Source organism: Pteronotus mesoamericanus, unplaced genomic scaffold (assembly GCF_021234165.1).
Source record: "Pteronotus mesoamericanus isolate MK-2021 breed Mesoamerican mustached bat unplaced genomic scaffold, CSHL_Meso_final contig_181, whole genome shotgun sequence".
Lineage (NCBI taxonomy): Eukaryota > Metazoa > Chordata > Mammalia > Chiroptera > Mormoopidae > Pteronotus > Pteronotus mesoamericanus.
Window position 1 is genome coordinate 1976236 of NW_026555077.1, and position 18273 is coordinate 1994508.

An 18273-nucleotide genomic window follows, 5' to 3' on the forward strand; every position below is an offset into this window, starting at 1 on the left:
GTAAAAGGTCCATATGGAATGAGCACATAGATTAAGGACAACAAACATTCAATAAATGTACTGACTGAATGAATTATATTCAACTGTTGGGAAATGCCCTGTCTGGTTTCAGGGACTGTGGACTTGCTGACAGGCAAGAGGGCCCCAAGGCTGGAAATAATCAAGAAGGCCTTGGGAGAATATACCACTGAGGAGACGAATCCTGTCTCCTCACATCACCCTGCTTGGCCCTGTGATTGTCAGTTAGTCAAACACAGGTAAGATTCCTCAAGTGGAAGGATGACATAAGACAGGCATAGCTGGTAGGGGCAGCAGGACAAGGACTTTGGAGTACATGGAGAAAAGGCAAAAAGGCCCGCACCCCTCAGCTCAGCTTGGACATGGCTGGAGTCCCCATTCTACCTGAAAGAAGTCTCCTTATCTCTCAGCAGCTCTGCCCCACCCACCTGGCTCTGTCTTGAAACAATACTAAAGACAGGTACGGCACTAAACTGGATGGGGTCCCAGGGGGAAATCAGGCCTAGAAGTAAGTTCCCTGAAGCGTGCTTTGTTCTTCCTTCAAAAGCTATGATAACCAGCTCATATTGGAAAGGAGATTTACATTATTCACAGACTCTGGACCTGAGGTAGATCTGTGTGTTCCTTCAGTTGTTATCTATGATCTCTGTTTTCTGTAAACATAGCCTTTTGACATTGATTGATGAGCTTTGCATCTAAACCCCTGGGCACATATGGTTCTCAATAAAAAGCTTTTGGACACAGGGGCTCGGGGCCTTCTCCACTAGAGGGAAGAGCCATGTCCCCTGTCCTGGCAGAGAGAGAAGTGTTTGCAATGACTCGTGTTTATTCCCCGCATCCATGACAACCCTGGAACGGGCTCTGCAGGATTCAGTCCCGCTCCCTCCTCAGCTGGCTCCGGACAGTGACCCTCAGATCCAGGAGCGCTCCACCGCGGCGCTCCCCATGACATTGAACTATATCACACAAAAACCCTTCTACTTCTTGATGGTGTCTCTCAAATTGTATATAGATAGTTGACAAATCCTCTGATAACTACATAAAGAAACTTCTGCCCCCACTACTACACATTCACCTTTATTAAGTGCTTACTTTGTGGAAGGCATTGTGTTGCTTTATGTGTTTTTCTCATTTAAGCCTCATAACAATAATATATGACATGAATTATTATTTTCATTAAATTTCAAAAAGATATGCATTATTTCCAAAGACAGAACAAAAAACTGGGGTAACAGAGGTCATCTAACTTGTTATGGGAACCTGTATCTGTCACACTTTTTACCACCTCACTGTATCTCCCTTTGGTCTTTTTGAAGAATAAACAGAAATACTAAGATGACTAATTTATTCGTTATTTTCAAATTAACAGGAAAATGGAAGCTGGTACCATGAACTTAAGTATATGGCTGTTGTGTTACAAAAAATTAGAATATTACTACCAGAATTTTTAGCAGTCAAGCATAAAACCACAACTGATTAACTGTTGTTACAAAATACTTTTTAGAAATTTACCATTGACTAAGAAAATTAAAGATTTTAAAAAACTTCCATGTACAATTGATGAGTACTATAGAGAAATGTTGAATGACATTAGCTACAATTTATTGAGGGAGCAATGTCATAATAATAATAACATATTACTTTACTAAATAAAACACTATTGAAAAGTGACTAAAATTTTACAAAAGATTTTATATTTTTTTAATAATCTTTATTTTTCAAATTTTATACCGTGACAATGTATAAAATACACTTAAAATTAGTAAATACCATTTTTGTATACTTTATGATCACAAGTAAATAGTTGTATGTGTATTCTCCCTCCTTCATTTTGCCCCATATATGCAAAGGCAAACACATCAAAAATAAATATAGAAGATCTTATAATAACTAAGAAGGTTAACAGAAATGTTTAACTTTTCTTTTATATTTAAAATTTTCTGAATATGAGTATGAATAACTGCTTTGGTGGTGAAAACTTTATTTTGAAAAAAAATTCAGATATTGTTTTAACAAAATAAACAGAAAATATAACTAATATATAAAAGCAGGTAATGAAACTAATCAAAGCACACAGTGTCTTAATAAAGCTCAGTAGTTGGGACAGAAATAACTATGGTGATATTGCCAGAGAAACTGAAAATAGCTTACAAATTGCTACACTCTGGATATGAAACAATATGAGCAATGCCTTTTACAGTATTCCTGAAATATAGGATATCAGTTTAATTGTTCCTTGGACATCTGGATATTTAAGGAATCTTCGGGGGTGATAAATCAACTTGATTTAAATTAAATTATGAACAGTAAGAGAAACATTTTAATTACTCTTTGTATTTTAAAAAATACTTATATACAAATCCATTCTGTGACATGGAGCATTTCTTCTTTTATAGTATTATTTCAAAGTCTTTTAACTGAAAATAATGGTCATAATTCAAAATGACCATCGGGTATGAGCTGGCGTTGGTTCATTCTGTCATTCCAGGGGGAATTTTTAAGACTAAATTTGCTTTCACAAGGGCTACTTTTGTTTTAGCATCTTGTAATCTTTCACAAGCTTTTTGAAAGCCAAGCATATCTAAAACAAATTTTTCTTCACAGTGTCTTTTATATGTTTCTTGAGCCCTAAGAGGAAAAAGAAAGGTAACAGAATGAGATGCTTTTAAATTACTAACACCATAAGATTCAGTCAAATCGTTAATAATTAAAGGTAGTCAAAATAGACGTATACAAATAGGAAATAAGATAGAACTTCACTTACTTTTTTTTAGTTTGCTGAAAGTTTTTTTTAAATACATAATATTTATTATATTTTTTAGAACTTCACTTGTTGCATAGAATTTTATTATAACATTCACTAATATTCATATCAGGTTAATATCGCTAAGATTTCTATTGGCTATAACAGAATCTGTACAAACCATGGCTTAGATTCCCAAGAAGATATCTAAGCCAGACTATGCCATGATTTGTAGGACTTTTACTTAAGCCTCAAAAATCCAAGCGTTTTCTAGGACTCTGATATTGGCTGAACTGCGTTCCCTCCAAATTTACATGTTGGAGTCCTAAACCCTAGTACCTTAGAATGCCATTGTATTTGGTGACTAGATCCTTTAAGAGGTAATTAAATTTAAATAAGCGCATATGGGTGAGCTCTAGTCCAATATGACAAGATGAAGAGACACCAAGGATCTGTACACACAGGACAAAAGCCATGTGAGGACACAGGCCATGTGAGGACACTGAGAAAGCAGCCACATACGAGTCCAAGGAGAGAGGCCAAAGGAGAAACCAAATCTTTCAACATCTTGATGTTAGGCTTCTAGCCTCTAAAACTGTGAGAAAATAATTTTCTGGACAAACCACCCAGTCTGTTGTATTTTGTTATAGCAGCCCTAGGAAAATAATATAAACTCTAAGTTAGAGAAAGATGAACCAGGTTACACTGTCAAACCTGGAAATGCCATGGACCTTAGAACAATTTATTCATTCATCTTCATTCATTCAACAGTTAATGTATCATAATGTCTGGCACATTCTCTAGGTGCTGTATAAGACATGATACATGAGAAGCTTATAGAGAGAGAAGTAAAAGTATATACATAGAAATAAAATGCTATAAAAACATAATGAAAGTGTATGTAACAACACAGAGCGAAACATGAAAAAATTAGAAAATGTAATCTGGAGAAAGGCAGAGAGAAGACAAGGAAGGCCTCAGTGCTACACTAAAAGCAGAGAGGGTAGCACAGCGTGGCAGGCTCCTAGAAGTGCCGACACTCTGTGTGTCTGGGTAACACAGTTCTGGTAAGAACAGTAGAGCAGATAAGCCTAGAAAAACAGACTTTGACTAAAACATCACGGTGTTCTTTATTTGTATTTAGGGGAACTCAAAATCTGGATTTGGAAAGTGAAAAAGGAGCCCAAGTCTAAGAAATTTAAAAATTATTCACCATGTGATTTTGGAGAAGTTATTTTCATTCTCTCCCCCTCATTTTCTTCATCTTTGAAAGGGGGAATAATCCACCTCATAGGATTTAGTAAAGGACTAAATGAATTAACATATTTAAAATCTTTAGAGGAATGCCTGACATTCAATAAGTCCTTCTATTAGACAAATAATAGTGGCATTCATCAAGACAGAAAATGTAAGAAGAGCAACAAGATGGGGGAAAAGTTTGGAGTTCTGTTTTTGTAAAATGGAGTTTTAACAGCCTGGCTATCCATGTGGTGACGCTAAGGGAGTAGAATATGAGAAGCAAAGTCTTGTGTTTAAGAGAACAGGGAGAACTTGGGTTTGAAATCCAGTTCTGCTACTTACTGATTGTGTGATTCTTAGACAGTTACTTTAAGCTATGTGTGTTTCATTTCCTTCATCTTTAAGAAGGAACAGTTTAACTCATAGGGTTAAGTAAGGGATAAATAACCTAATACATTTAAAAACTTTAGAGAAATGCCTAGAATGTAACAATCACTCAATGAAAATTAGCTACAACTATTGTGTCTGGAGCTCTGGAAAATAATCTTGTCTGGACAAGTATAGCAAAGCAAAAGTCACCACAAAAGGGACTTACAAGTGTAATTAAGGGTACTGATTAAGTCTAAAAATGTATTGAAATAGCCCTCCCACAGATAACAATTATAAACTGTCGACAAAACATTAAAAAAAAGAACCTGTTTAAAAGAATTGAAGAGAAACACAATTTACCATAATTATATAGTGTATCAGGATCTAACAACTGGAAAATAAAATTATGAAAGAAATTCCATTTCTGATGCCATCAAAGAAATCCTATAAAATACTTTGACACAAGCTACATGAAAATATGTGCGGCCTATCTTTGAAGACTGCATGTTGTGAAAATAAAGAATTAAAAATGATAAAAGAATTTAGCCAAAAAAAAAAAAAAAGAAAAAGAATTTAGCCATAAATAAGTACACAAGAGTTTCAAATTTAAGAGGTACAGTAGTTCCAAGTTATAATGGTGATTTTGTACGTTGATGGAAATTACATTAAAGATTGTTGGGATCCAGATGTGTTTAGGTTAGGCAATTGAGAGGGTTGTTCTTATGAATTTGGAAGTTAACCATGATTAAAGTAAAAGTTGGATGGGGAAAAGTGTTGGGAAATGGCCCCCTGTTATTTCAGGAACTGTAGCCCCTCTGGCAGGCGAGAGGGCCCCAAGGCTGGACCTCAGCATGGAGGTCTTGGGAAAATAGGCCACTGAGGAGACAAAACCTGTCTCCCTCACATCACCCTGCTGGACCCCGGAGAATGGCTGGTTAGTCAATGATGGGTAAGACCCCCTTGTTGGAAGGGGCAACCTAAGACAGGCACAGCCACAATGGGCATCAGGGAAAAAACTTGGGGGACATAGAGAAAGGGTAAAGACCCTCACCCCTCAGCTTTGATACGGCCTGGGTCCTCATTCTATCTTAAAGAAGTCTCCTTATTTCCCGGCTGCTTTGCCTCCCCCCGCCTGGCTCAGGTTTGAAACAATACTGGAGACAGCCTTAAACTTGATTTGGCGGTTCCCGGGGGAAATCAGGCATAGAAGTAAATTCCCTGAAGCATGTTTTGTTTTTCCCTCAAAAGCTATGATAACCAGCTTATGCTGGGAAGGAAATTTACATTATTCACAGACCCAGACCCTAAACCCTTTGGCGCTCTTATGTTTACGCTCTCATGTTTACTCATCTCGGACCCATGTAAATCGATGTGTTCCTGCCTTTTTTTTCCCTCAACATCATCTATTCTCTGTGAACATTAGCACACTGATGTAATGAGATCATCTGTGCATTCCTATTACAGGGCCTTCTCCACTAGAGGGAAGAGCCGCCCCCTCTCCTGGCCGACAGAGAAGTGTCTGGAACAATTTATTATTTCCCCCCATCCAAGATGACCCCCGGGACAGGCTCTGCAGGAACAGAGTCCACACTCCCTCCCTAAGCTGGCCCCCAAACAGGGGCCTGAAGAGTCCCTCCCTCAGAAAAGCTTTATGAATCAAGATATAAAGACTGCAGTGAATGAAGAGAGTAGTCTGGGAGGTCCACTGATGACCAAAATAAAGATAAGCAGAAGATTCTGCTTGTAATTGGGTAACTGCCTCATGTGCTATATCTTCATGCTAATTGATACTCAACTTCAAAATGGACAGCCTGCTGTTCTGCCCTGAGCAGTATCATCAATTTTTCAGAATATGGGAAAGAATATTTTGGAAAATGTATGACCAGCTTTTACCTGGTACATAAGTTCTTTCATTTCAAAGTCTTTTTTTAAGTCATCCTTAAATGCCCCTTGGGGTATTTTATCAATTTCCTAAACTAGAGATTTATGGTTTCCCTTTCTTCTTTCATTCCTCCTCCCTCAACAGCAGGAACAGGGAGCTACTCTCTCAGTAATGACTTCACTGGTTATTGAGATTCATTAGGCTGCTTTTAAGTTAAGTATTTGAACCAGAAAAAAAAAAAATTAAAAAGTTCTGAAGTCTCTAGACAGACTCTACTTTTTTTTTTTGAGTCATAGCACTTTTCTACATGTTGATACTCGATCTTTATTTGAAAATATTTATAAATAAAACTCAATAATGCCTTTTAGGACAACACTATGTTGCCTTATTCCTGTCTGCTTTCAAAGATAATATCTTTGTAGCAGTTTACATGAGAAGATAATTCAGTTAAGATACATTAGGAAGCTCACTTGACTCTGTATCTTCTATAAATTAATGATGGCCAGACATTCAATTTGCTGTGATAAAACTAAGCTGATTGAATTTCTTTAACACTGATTTGTATTATATTTGTGTTTTGATATGAGACTAGCTTTCATTCTCTTTTCCAAAATATTTTTATTAAATTATAGAAAAATTATTTCCAAAAATCTCTCTCACATACAGAGTGTACATTAATGAAAATCGTTTATAAATTATGACAGAGAAAAACAAAATATTTTTATACTTAAAAAGATATTATATAAAGTACTTCAGTAAATAGTTTAAAAATTGCTAGTTATAAACAGAAAAGGCAAATGCTTTCTTCTTGAGACCACCTTAGAGTAAAAACCATTTTTTTTGTAAATGATAGCATTTATAAATGTAAATGAAATAGGCAGCTATAATGTTCTCAAGTATTTCTAGATAAGTTTTAAATATATGTGTGTATTTATATAGTTTGGCCACTTAAAATATAACCAGGATAAAGCTGTGGCTGTTAAGCTTGAATCTAATAGCAGAAAAAAAACTGTGCGAAAAACTTTGAAAGGGTTAAAAATATACGGTGTGCCCTGTCTAGTGCACCCTTCAGAGTAATCTGTGTATTTCAATCTCTTTGAGCTATTTTACAGCTTTATAAGTTAAGAAAAACTATGAGTAATGCAAATGATCCATGTCTATAGAAATGTAAATGAATTTTGTCCAACTGAATTGCAATTGATTATTGCCAGTGGATAATGACTAAATTTATTTTTGACATTTCTGATTACCTATTAATGTGTATGTTCTTAGAATTCTCATTTGAATTGGTTGTAATGTCTTACTAGTTTCTTCATTAATTAATGAGTTAAATAAAACCTTTGACATGTTCATTTTATATTTATATCAGTCATGGTTTTATGGTCTAAAAATATCCTTTGTAAACAAAATGTGATATATTTATATGAATATCATCAGCCATAAAAAAGAAGGAAATATTGCCATTTGCAATAACATGGTGGAAGTTGACAGCATTATGCTACGTGAATTAAGTCAGACAGACACAGACAAATACCATCTGATCTCAGTTATATGTGGAATCTAAAACAATCAAACAGAGCTCATAGACACAGAGAATAAATTGGTAGGTACTAGAGGGGGTAAAATGGATTAATGGGGTCAAAAGGTACAAACTGATAAAACAAATAAGTCATGGGGATATAATGTATATCATGGTGACTATAGCTATTAATACTGTATTGAATACTTGAAAGTTGCTGAATCTTAAAAATTCTCATATAACACTGCATTGCATATTTAAGAGTGTTGAGGGAATAAATTTTAATAGTTCTCATCACAAGAAAAAAAATTTATGTTTTCAGATGTTAGCTAGACTTAACGTGGTGCTCATTATATAAAAGTAGCAAAACAGGATACTATACATCTGAAACTAATATGTTATATGCCTATGATACCTCAATAAAAATCTTTTCACAACAAATAAAATTTAAATTTACTAAGTGTAGGTTAAAGTATTTTGAATCAGTACAGTTTTATAACCTCCTCACTTAAGTATAGTTTAAAATTTAAAAATCTTCATTAGGAACAATGAAAAATGTTTGCATTTGTTTGAAATAGGTTTGTCCCAAGTGTATTCTGAAGATTAATATTCCCAGATATTTCCTAAAAAGAATGTTCTGTGGTAAAATGCATGTTTAAATGCAATGATTGTTTTTTTCTGGTAGGATTTCTACAGGTCTTTACCATAAGACTGTCCACTGGTATTTAAAGGCCCTAACTAAACCAATTTAATGTTTCTGAAGCAATCGCACCTCAACTACTCTCCTTCATAAACCTTCTGCTTGCTATAGGTAAAGCCATATTCACTAGCTCCTTCCTCTGCCATTCCTTATTCTGAATTTGTCGATTTGGCTCATACTCTCTGCAGATAAGGCTTTGAGTTCATATCTCGGCTTTTCCAAATTCTAATCAACAATTGTAATGTTGCTACTCTGCAATAATTCAAATATATGCTTAAATTTGCCACTGGGCTCTGAGTTCTTAGAGATCAAGAATATCTTAATAATTTTTGTATGGGGGTATAGGAGAGAACTAAAATCAATTGACAAGTTGATGTTTTCTCTTTGAAGGTTGCCTATATTGCTGTCACCTATTTATTTAAATTTTAAATCTGTACCTTGATAGTTCTTGTACTATTATGGGCTATGTTATTATTTCACTTGGGAAGTCTTATTGCCTGGTGACTTATCTCCACCTAGATTTTCAGTTTCTTGAGGCCAAAGGATCTGTATATCTCCACATCACCTGGCATGTTCAACAGCTGGAGTTGAATTACTATTTGAATAAAATCAAATGTAGATAGGTAAGTACTCCTTTGTAGAAATGCCAGTGATCACAGAGGGACAGAGAAAGAATGGCTGGATAAGTTTATTGTAATCAAATTAAGTACTTGTTCTAAGATAGATATCTATTCTAATGACTAGAGAAGCTATATTCATAGCTTGGTTATATTTTTGGTATATATTTAATAATTTTGATTATATATCCTCAGTTTACAAACATTTAGAAAAAATGCTTCTCATTCCAGTGGCTAAAATATTGAGTACAAAGATATAAAAAACACTTGTCCATACCAGAGACTATTATACAGCCCAGATAGACTTACTGATACTTACAACACTTAATTTAAAAACTGTGATTTTTATCTATTTTCTTCAATAAAAGAATATTGAATAGAGTTTTGGAAACTTCTGTACCAAACACTGAAATGGAACAATAAACCAAATTATTTTATAAAGGATTTCATGAGCTAACCTGATATAAGCCCTCTTATAACTATTACAATTGAGATTTTTAAAAACTGCATGGAAGCAACACCAAATGAAAAGGACTAACAGACTAGAAAAGCCATTGGAGAGACAGTAATGGTGAAGGTACAATTTCAGCTGGTTGGATCATAAAAGGGTACATTTTGGCAGTGGTTGTCTAGTCCACGCACTGCGTGATGGGGGCAAAGAGGGGAAAGCAGTCACCCTCCGCTGTGCATCAGCTTCTACTGATGTGTCTCCCTGGAGGAGAGAGTGCTTTTTTCCTTATATATGGGCATTACTCCTTCACCAGTCTCAGCCCTTTAAAGTAAAAATCTGCTCAACCTCATAGAGTCTCTGTTGCATGATATGTAGACAATACTAACATTGTGGGCTTGTAGTGCCTTTTCAGAGTGCATTATTTGAGGGGAAAAAGGGGGATAGAATTAGTAAGACCTTAGGGATAAGAAAGCACAAAGTTGAGTAGGGAGTGGTGAATAATTTAGTCTGTCTGGAGCAAAGAGTGAGGCTAGGAGAAGAGGAAGGAGGCTACCGCATAAAATTTAGTAGGCTGGGCCTAGATAGACTGGAAGAGAGCATGATGTCTGAAATGCCGCTCAGAGGAGATTAGGTTTTATTTTGTGGACAGTTGGAAGGTATCAACATATTTAAGTAGCAAATGACATAATCAAAACAATTTTAAAGGACGGTTTACGTTTATAGGCTGGAGAACCGGTATGGGTGGAGAATGGAGATAAAGGTCACAGCTGAAAGGACAATGTGAATTCCAGAGGAATCATAAGAACCTGAATTAGTTTAGGAGAAGTGGGATTGAAAAAGAAGGACCCACTTGAGATTCCTTTAAGAAGTAAAATGAATAAAGAAACATATTAGATGTTGGCAATAAGGGAAACTGAATTGCAAATACTGTGTTTAGTAGCACTGGTCAAGAGGCTAATAATGATGCTGTTTACAGTAAGAAGAAACACTAATTAAGAAGCATATTTTGTTGGATAGGGTGGGGTGGGGAAATATATAGTTGTTTTACTGTATCATCTTTGATACACACACACTTAGGACATATTTGTCCATTTCTGTTTTCCAAAGTTGGATATACCATATTATAAAGGACTGTTCATTAGATTTCAATATTTACTATGCAATATTCATGTGAAATTGACTTAAACACTTCTATTATGTCAAAATTGTACTTACTTAAATTCCTTCATGTGTTTAAGTAAATTCTTTTGATATTTTTCTGTTTCTAGTTTTTGCTGAACAATCAGATGTTTCTCTTTTAAGAGAGCTTTATTTTTATTCAATCTGTCGAGTTTAGTTATCCCTTTAATTAAAACAGTGCGCTCATTATTTAAGTTTTGAATTAATAAACGGTCTTCAGCTTTTCGTTTTTTTCCTTCTAAAAACAAAGCTCTCCTTTCTCTAACTTTTTCAAGGTAGTTGACTCGGTCCTGCCAAAGTTGGTATAAACCAGCCTGAATTGCCCTATTATCATCTGCCATTTGTTTTTGTGCAGCACACTTTTTCTTATATAAAGTTTCTTTAACAATTGAGCTGGCTCTTTCCTTGGCAGCTTGAACCATGGTTACAGCGATTACTTCTTTCTTATGGCTATCCTGCTTCTTTTGTTCTGAGTAGTATTTATCAATATCACAGAGTGTTTTAAGTTTTATACCAGTTCTGTGTGTTGTAAAAAACTCTCTTCTTGCATTCTTCTCCAACAACGTGTGTGTTTTTTTAATTACTGGTTTTTGATGAGTGGTAGGAAATGGCTGGACATATGTAGGAAAAGAATCTTGTTTTTTCTCTTTTGACACTGCAGCATATTTCAATGAACCTGAAGAATATATGGGTGGTTTAAACACTGATATCCTAAATCTGGCATGCAATTCTTCATCCTCAGTTTCATCCTTAGACTCCTGACCTACATCACACAGCAGACAAATACAATATATTATACAAGTGTTAAGCACAGTTTAATTTCTGTACCAATTGTTTTGAAAGATACATTAATAAAATTCACAAGAAACTGCTATTTATTTATATTAAGAAGCATTTTTCCCAACTGATGTTGCTTTTCAATGTGTGATTTAATAGTGATTTTTGGAAATAAAAAATCACTATTAAAACATTTTAACATAGAAGTGCACTGATTCTTATGTTTCCTGTAGTATCTTATCTATTTAAATTATTTAACTTGTACTGACTCAAAAGCAGTATCTTATAATTAAATATACATATTAGTTTTCCATATAGTTATCATCTCATAATTACAGAGAACTTTATCATCTGTTTTACCTTGTTTTTCTTAACTCCGGTAGAAACTAATTGCTGTCGATAACATTGTTTTTCCCTTCACTGGATACACAAAGGAACCAAATCTCTCATCCTTCTTTGCTATTATTGTGGCCATGAGATTAAGTCCTCTCCAACAGAGTGTGGGCAGAAGTGATATGTGTCATTCCTGGCCCATGGCTATTAAGAAACAAACGTGCCTCCTCCTTCTTTCTTCTTTTGATCCACTGCACAGAGGTAAGGATAAGTCCCCAGAAGATGGTAGATACACAGGTTGGGAAGATCCTGGCTCCCTCAATCACTGCTTGAAAAACTACTCACTGATAAGGGTTACTTAATTTGGACTCTATGAAAGCCAGTAATAAAACCAGAAAGGAAGAAGTAAAATTATCCCTATGTGCAGAAGACATAATCTTGTAGCTAGAAAACTAAAGACAAAACATGGTTGGAACCAGTAAATTGAGTAAAATTGCAGAATACAAACTCAACATACAAAAATTGGTTGAATTTCTATACACTAACAAAAAAAATCTGAAAAAGAAATTTTAAAAAGCTACTCCATTATGATAGCATCAAAAGAATGAAATTCTTACAAATAAATATAACCAAGTAGGTGAGAGATCTTCAAAATGAAAACATTAAGACATTGATGAAAGAAAATGAAGAAGACACAAATAAATAGATAATTTTGTGTTATGGATGGAAAGAATCAATTTTTTTAAAAAGTCTGTACTACTCAAAACAACCTATGAATTCAATGCAATCTCTATCAAAATCCTACAGGCATTTTTTTTACAAAAATAGAAAAAAAACACCTCTATAATTCATATGAAACCATAAAAAAGACATAGACAAATCAGTCTTGAGAAAAAAAACAAAAAGGCATGATACTCCTTGTTTTCAAAATACATTATAAAACTATAGGAATCAAAATACAGTAGTAAGGTATTGGCATGAAGATGGACATATAGACTAATGAAAGGAATAGAGAGTCCAGAAATAAATTCACACATATGCAGTAAACTGATGTCTGACAAGGGAACCAAGCATACAAAATGGAGAAAGAATAGTCTCTTCAACAAATAGTGATGGGAAAATTGCAATTCCACATGCACAAGAATGAAATTGGAAACTTATCTCACAATGTATACAAAAATCACTCAAAATTGATGAAATATTTAAATATAAGACCTGAAATTATAAAACTCCTAGATATAGGGAGGAAGCTTTATAACTTTCATCTTGACAACAATTTCGTGACTGTGACACCAAAAGCATAGTCAATAAAAGCAAAAATAGACAAGTGGTATTACATTACATTAAAAAGCTTCTGCATAGAAAAGCCATCAAGAGTGAAAAAGGCAACTCACAGAATGGGAGAAAATATTTTTAAAACATGTATATCTGATAAGGGGTTAATATCCAAAATATACAGAACTCTTACAACTCAATGGTAAAAAACTTAATATTCCATTTTAAAATGGGCTGAAGACTTGAATAAACATTTCTCTAAAGAAGACACCCAAATGGCCATCAAATACATGGAAAAAGAAAAACTCAATGTCACTAATCATCAAGGAAGTATAAGTTAATACCACAATGAGATATCTGCTCACACCTAGCAGGATGGCTACTATTATAAAGACAAACACCACAACTGTTTGTAAGGATGTGGAAACACTGGAACCTCTGCACACTGTTAGTGGCAATGAAAAATGATGCATCCACTATGGAAAACAGTATGGAGGATCCTCAAAAAATGAAAAATAACACTACTATATGATCCAGCAACCCCACTTCTCTCATTTATCAAAAATAATTTAAATCAGGATGTCAAAGAGATACTAACACTGTTATGTTCACTGGAGCATTATTCACAATAGCCAAAGTGTGGAAACAACCTAAATTTCCATTAACATATGAATGACTAAAGAAATGTGGCATATACATATTCTGGAATATGTTCAGTCTTTTAAAAGAAGGAAATTCCCCAATACATGACAAATTAAATGAGCTTTCAGGACATTAAGCTAAGCGAAATAGGTCAGTCACAGAAAGACAAATGCTTCATGATTCCATTTATATAAGATATCTAAAATAGATATTTAGGATTTTTAATTGCTATGTGTGGTCATATTAGAGTGTTCTATTTTTCTCATTCCTAAATTATTAATATCTAATTTGTTTCAATTGTAATTCATCCTGATATGTTAATTGTCCTTCTATTTTAAATTATTTTTGGATAATGTATCTAGTATTTCTAAGACTCTGAACACTTATCCAATTTCAGACCTCAGATTTCAATTTCAGTGGTTTAGTAATGTAATAGAGACCAACTTCCCCCAATGGCAACTACTCAAAATTACATATGGACTCAATGAAGAACTCAATAGCTTCCAGCTTCCTAGTCATTCTGATTTATCCATCTATCAATCCATCTATCTATCCATCTTTCCATCTATCCATTTATAATTTAGTAGCTTGAAAATTCACTCAAAATTCAGAAATCACAACTATAAAGTTTCTTATTCAAACTCCCTCAATTTATTTTTCCCTCTAAATTTTACTTGCCTTTTTAATTCTCTGAGAATTACTTGGTTTTTATGAATATTAGCCATCTCTCTTTACTGGAAAAATACTTTCTTTCCTAAACACAGGAATCAGATAGCAAATATAATATATGTGAAAAATACATATGACACTGAACATGTGCTATGTATAAGGTATGTTTGTAAATATGGGAGATGAGACACTATGAAAGGCATGATCCCAGGTCTCATGGAACTTCTAGTGGCAGAAAGCAGATGACAAACTCACAAACAGGAACATATCTAACAAGAATGAGTGACTTCATGAAAATCAATCGGGTAAAATGACAGGAAGTTTAGTAATTGTACCGGGTATACAGGAAATATTTGAATAGGAAATTCAACTCAATCTCAAATGTAAAAGACCAGAAAGAATAGTAAGTGGGAAAATTTTGGGAAAAGAATGCTCCAAGGGAAATGAGAAGTGACTGTAAGGACATTACACAGGGGCACATGTGTCCTGTTAGGGATACAAAGAGAAAGCCATTTTTGTTGGAACTCAGTGAACAAGATAAAGGTGGTGTGAGATATGATCAGAGACGTAAGACAGATTATATGGAGTATTCTAGGCCACGGAAAAAAGTTTGGATTTTATTATGACATTTAGAGCCATTTAATAGGGGAGTAATATGATATGTGATTTTGCCATGAAGAAAATGGATTTGAATGCAGACCACAAGAGTATAGGAGAAAAGCCAGTTTAAAGGCAACTATGGAGCCACAGGCAAGATTTGGTGGTAGGCAGGGCCAGAGTGGCCGCAATGAAGTTGCAGAGAAGAGGAAAGATTTGGGATATTTTTTTACAATATCCCAAAATCAATAGGGCTGTTGATAAATAAGATCACAGAGGAGAAAAAGAAGAAATCACGTGTGAATGCGACTAGCATTTTGTCTTTAGAAACCAAATGGATGGTGATGCAATTTGTTGAGATGAATACTGGAGGGGAAATTTGATAGAGAACTAGGTTAAATAGTCTATGTATTACTATTTCTGAAGTTTATACCTTTTATATCCAAACATAAGCTAACATTTTATTAATGCCATATTTAAATTCTTTAATTTAAAAAAATAATTTCTTTAATATAATGTCATTTTAAAATTTTTAATTCTATAAACAAGAAAATCATTTTAAAGTAACACTATTTCCATTTACAAGATTACCAGTAATAATCAGGTAAAAACTGAGAAAAAAACACCTTTCTATAGTTTTTATTAATTATACCAGATGATTTTTGAGGTACAGCCATTATTTCTACAAACTGCCTTCTTCAATGCAAGGTATTTTTCAAATACAGTTTACCCTATGAAAAATGAATGCTTGCTAGAAAGTTATTCTTATATTTGTACAAAATATGAAATTCTCTATTTGAGAGCTAAACAACTGGACCAATTGTAATTAATTTATTCTCAACTGCTTCAACAGATAATTTTTTTAAATTATTTTATCTGTTTTTAGAGAGAGGGAAAGGGAGAGGAAAAAAAGGTAGAGAAACATCAATGTGAGAGAAACACTGGTCAGTTGCCTCTCGTACATGTCCCAATTTGGGCCTGACCCCATAACCCAGGCATGTGCCCTGCCAGGGAGTCAACCTGGCAAACTGTCACTTTGTGGGATGACAACCAACCAACTGACCCACATTGGTCAGGGTCAACAGATAGTTTTAACTGTCACATGAAACTTTTAGAACTCACAGAAACACAGAAGCCAGTACCATTTTTGGTCAACAGAGCTTGTTTGGTTCTTCTAAATGTATTACAGATTTATGAGCCATCTGTGAAGAAACAAATGGTCTAAGACTATTTAAAATCAGTGCAAGCATGGCCTGAATGTTCACAAATGGGTCTGAAGGAGTTGCTCTCTTCAGCAAAACTGCCTTACATCTTAACAAAAGCAAATGGCCTTGTGTGGTAAACAGGCTTGGAGGCAGTTTTGAGTTCAGGTGAAACAAAGAAGAATAAGAGGGAAAGGAGAAAAAGGAAATACAAACAAAGAAAATGTGACATCAACTTCTGTCATGCACTGAGTTTTCCTTGATTTGTTAGGCACCTAAATGTCACTGAAATTATGGTGACACAATGGCTATTTTCTTCCTTCGAGATTTTCTTGGTAACAATACAGAAGCATTTGAGGTCTTCCCCCACCCCAGCCAGGACATTATATGCACATAATGTGGTATAAATGGCCTATCTAAGATATGTTCCAAAATCATCATAAAGCACAAATAAAGTTTACAAAAAACTGGGGACTACTTCAATAGGATAAAAAGTTACAGAGATGTAGAGAAATTATCTCCCCAAGTAAAACCATTAATATAGTTCTGAAAATTAGATATGTTATATGGAAATGCTATCCAGGAGTCTGTGTTTCTATATTCTACATGGGAAAAAGTATAATGCATGCCATGCTAACCACAAAATCTTATAATTTCTAAAAATTAAAAAAAATGGCAAACATGAAAGCAATAACAATATATAAGAAACTTAAAACATAGTTACTTGAATATCAACTAGTGAAGTTTCTTAAAAATAATTGTTTCAATTGCAGTGATATGGTTGTTGTTAGAGACAGCAACATCTCAGATAAACATCCTCATCATTGACATCCAGCATGCCTTAAAAAGGTCTACATGTGATTTTTTTCAAGATCTCTATTGAGATATATTTAACATACCATAAAAATTAATCATTAAACCATAAAACTGTACAATGTGTTGTTTCTATTATATGGAGAGTTGTGAAACTATCACCACCACATCACCTACGTTTAAAACATTTTCATCATGCCCAAAAGAAACGCGATAACCGTTAGAGTCACTCTCGATCCCCTTCCTGTGTGCCACCTCCCCAGCCGCAGGCAACTGCTAATCCACCTCACATCTCTACAGGTTTATGTATTCTGGGTGTCCAGTAAAAAGTAAATAAAAGATTTTAAATATAGATATAGTCTTCTTTAGATTAGAATCTGGAATGATTCCAAATGGTTTTGATAATATATTTTAAAATACAGTTACTCATCTCATGAGAATAATTTTGATGTTTGCCCTATAGAAATAGCTCTCATAAAAGAGATTAAAAAAAATTAAAACTGAAAATTTAAAAAATATTTATTCATTTAAGCATAAAACAATAAAATCATTATATTTTAAAATCAGTGATGCTATTATGATATTATGTAGCTTATGAAAAACTTCACTTTATATCTATGAGAGAATGAAAGCATAAAGGATAAATGTCTTACTATTATGATAAAAAATAATTTGAACTTTGCAAACCTCCAGAAAGAACTAATGACCTATAGAGTCTTATATAACAGTAACAACCTAATGATAATATATTTACAGTAAAAAAATTCCAGACTATTACAAGATAGTTGGCACTACAGGGGACTTTCAGTACAACATACCAATTAATTTTATTGTCTTCTTTATATAAAAATCTCAGTGAATGCTTATCCCAGCTTTTGTTTGTATACATTCAGTAAAAGATGTCACTAATTCTTTTTTTTTTAAGCTTTTATTTATTTATTTTTAGAGAGAGAGGAAGAGAGCGAGAAAGAGAGGGAGAGAAACAACAATATATGGTTGCCCCTCACACGCCCCTTATTGGGGATCTGGCCTGCAACCCAGCCACGTGCCCTGACTGGGAATTGAACCAGAGACCCTTTGGTTTGCAGGCTGGCTCTCAACCTACTGAGCCACACCAGCCAGGGCAAAGGTGTCACTAATTCTTGAAGTAGCTCATTTTAATTTTGAGTTTCTATAATTTAAGAAATTTTTCATATTAAAAAATAGTCTCTCCCCTTGATTGATTCCAAGCCCCCTTAATTATACTTC

General features: G+C 34.2%; 1 protein-coding gene across 1 annotated transcript in view; it reads right to left on the bottom strand.

Moving 5' to 3' along the window:
* Positions 1 to 2489: 2489 nt before the first annotated feature.
* The window catches only part of LRRIQ3 (leucine rich repeats and IQ motif containing 3), a 94039-nt gene continuing 78255 nt past the window's right edge, over positions 2490 to 18273 (bottom strand). Inside the window, exons 6-7 of the mRNA XM_054566819.1 lie at positions 10754 to 11480; positions 2490 to 2646 (exon numbers count right to left, since the gene is read on the bottom strand). Coding sequence (XP_054422794.1) covers positions 2490 to 2646; positions 10754 to 11480 — 884 coding nt within the window. The remainder of the gene's footprint in view (positions 2647 to 10753; positions 11481 to 18273) is intronic.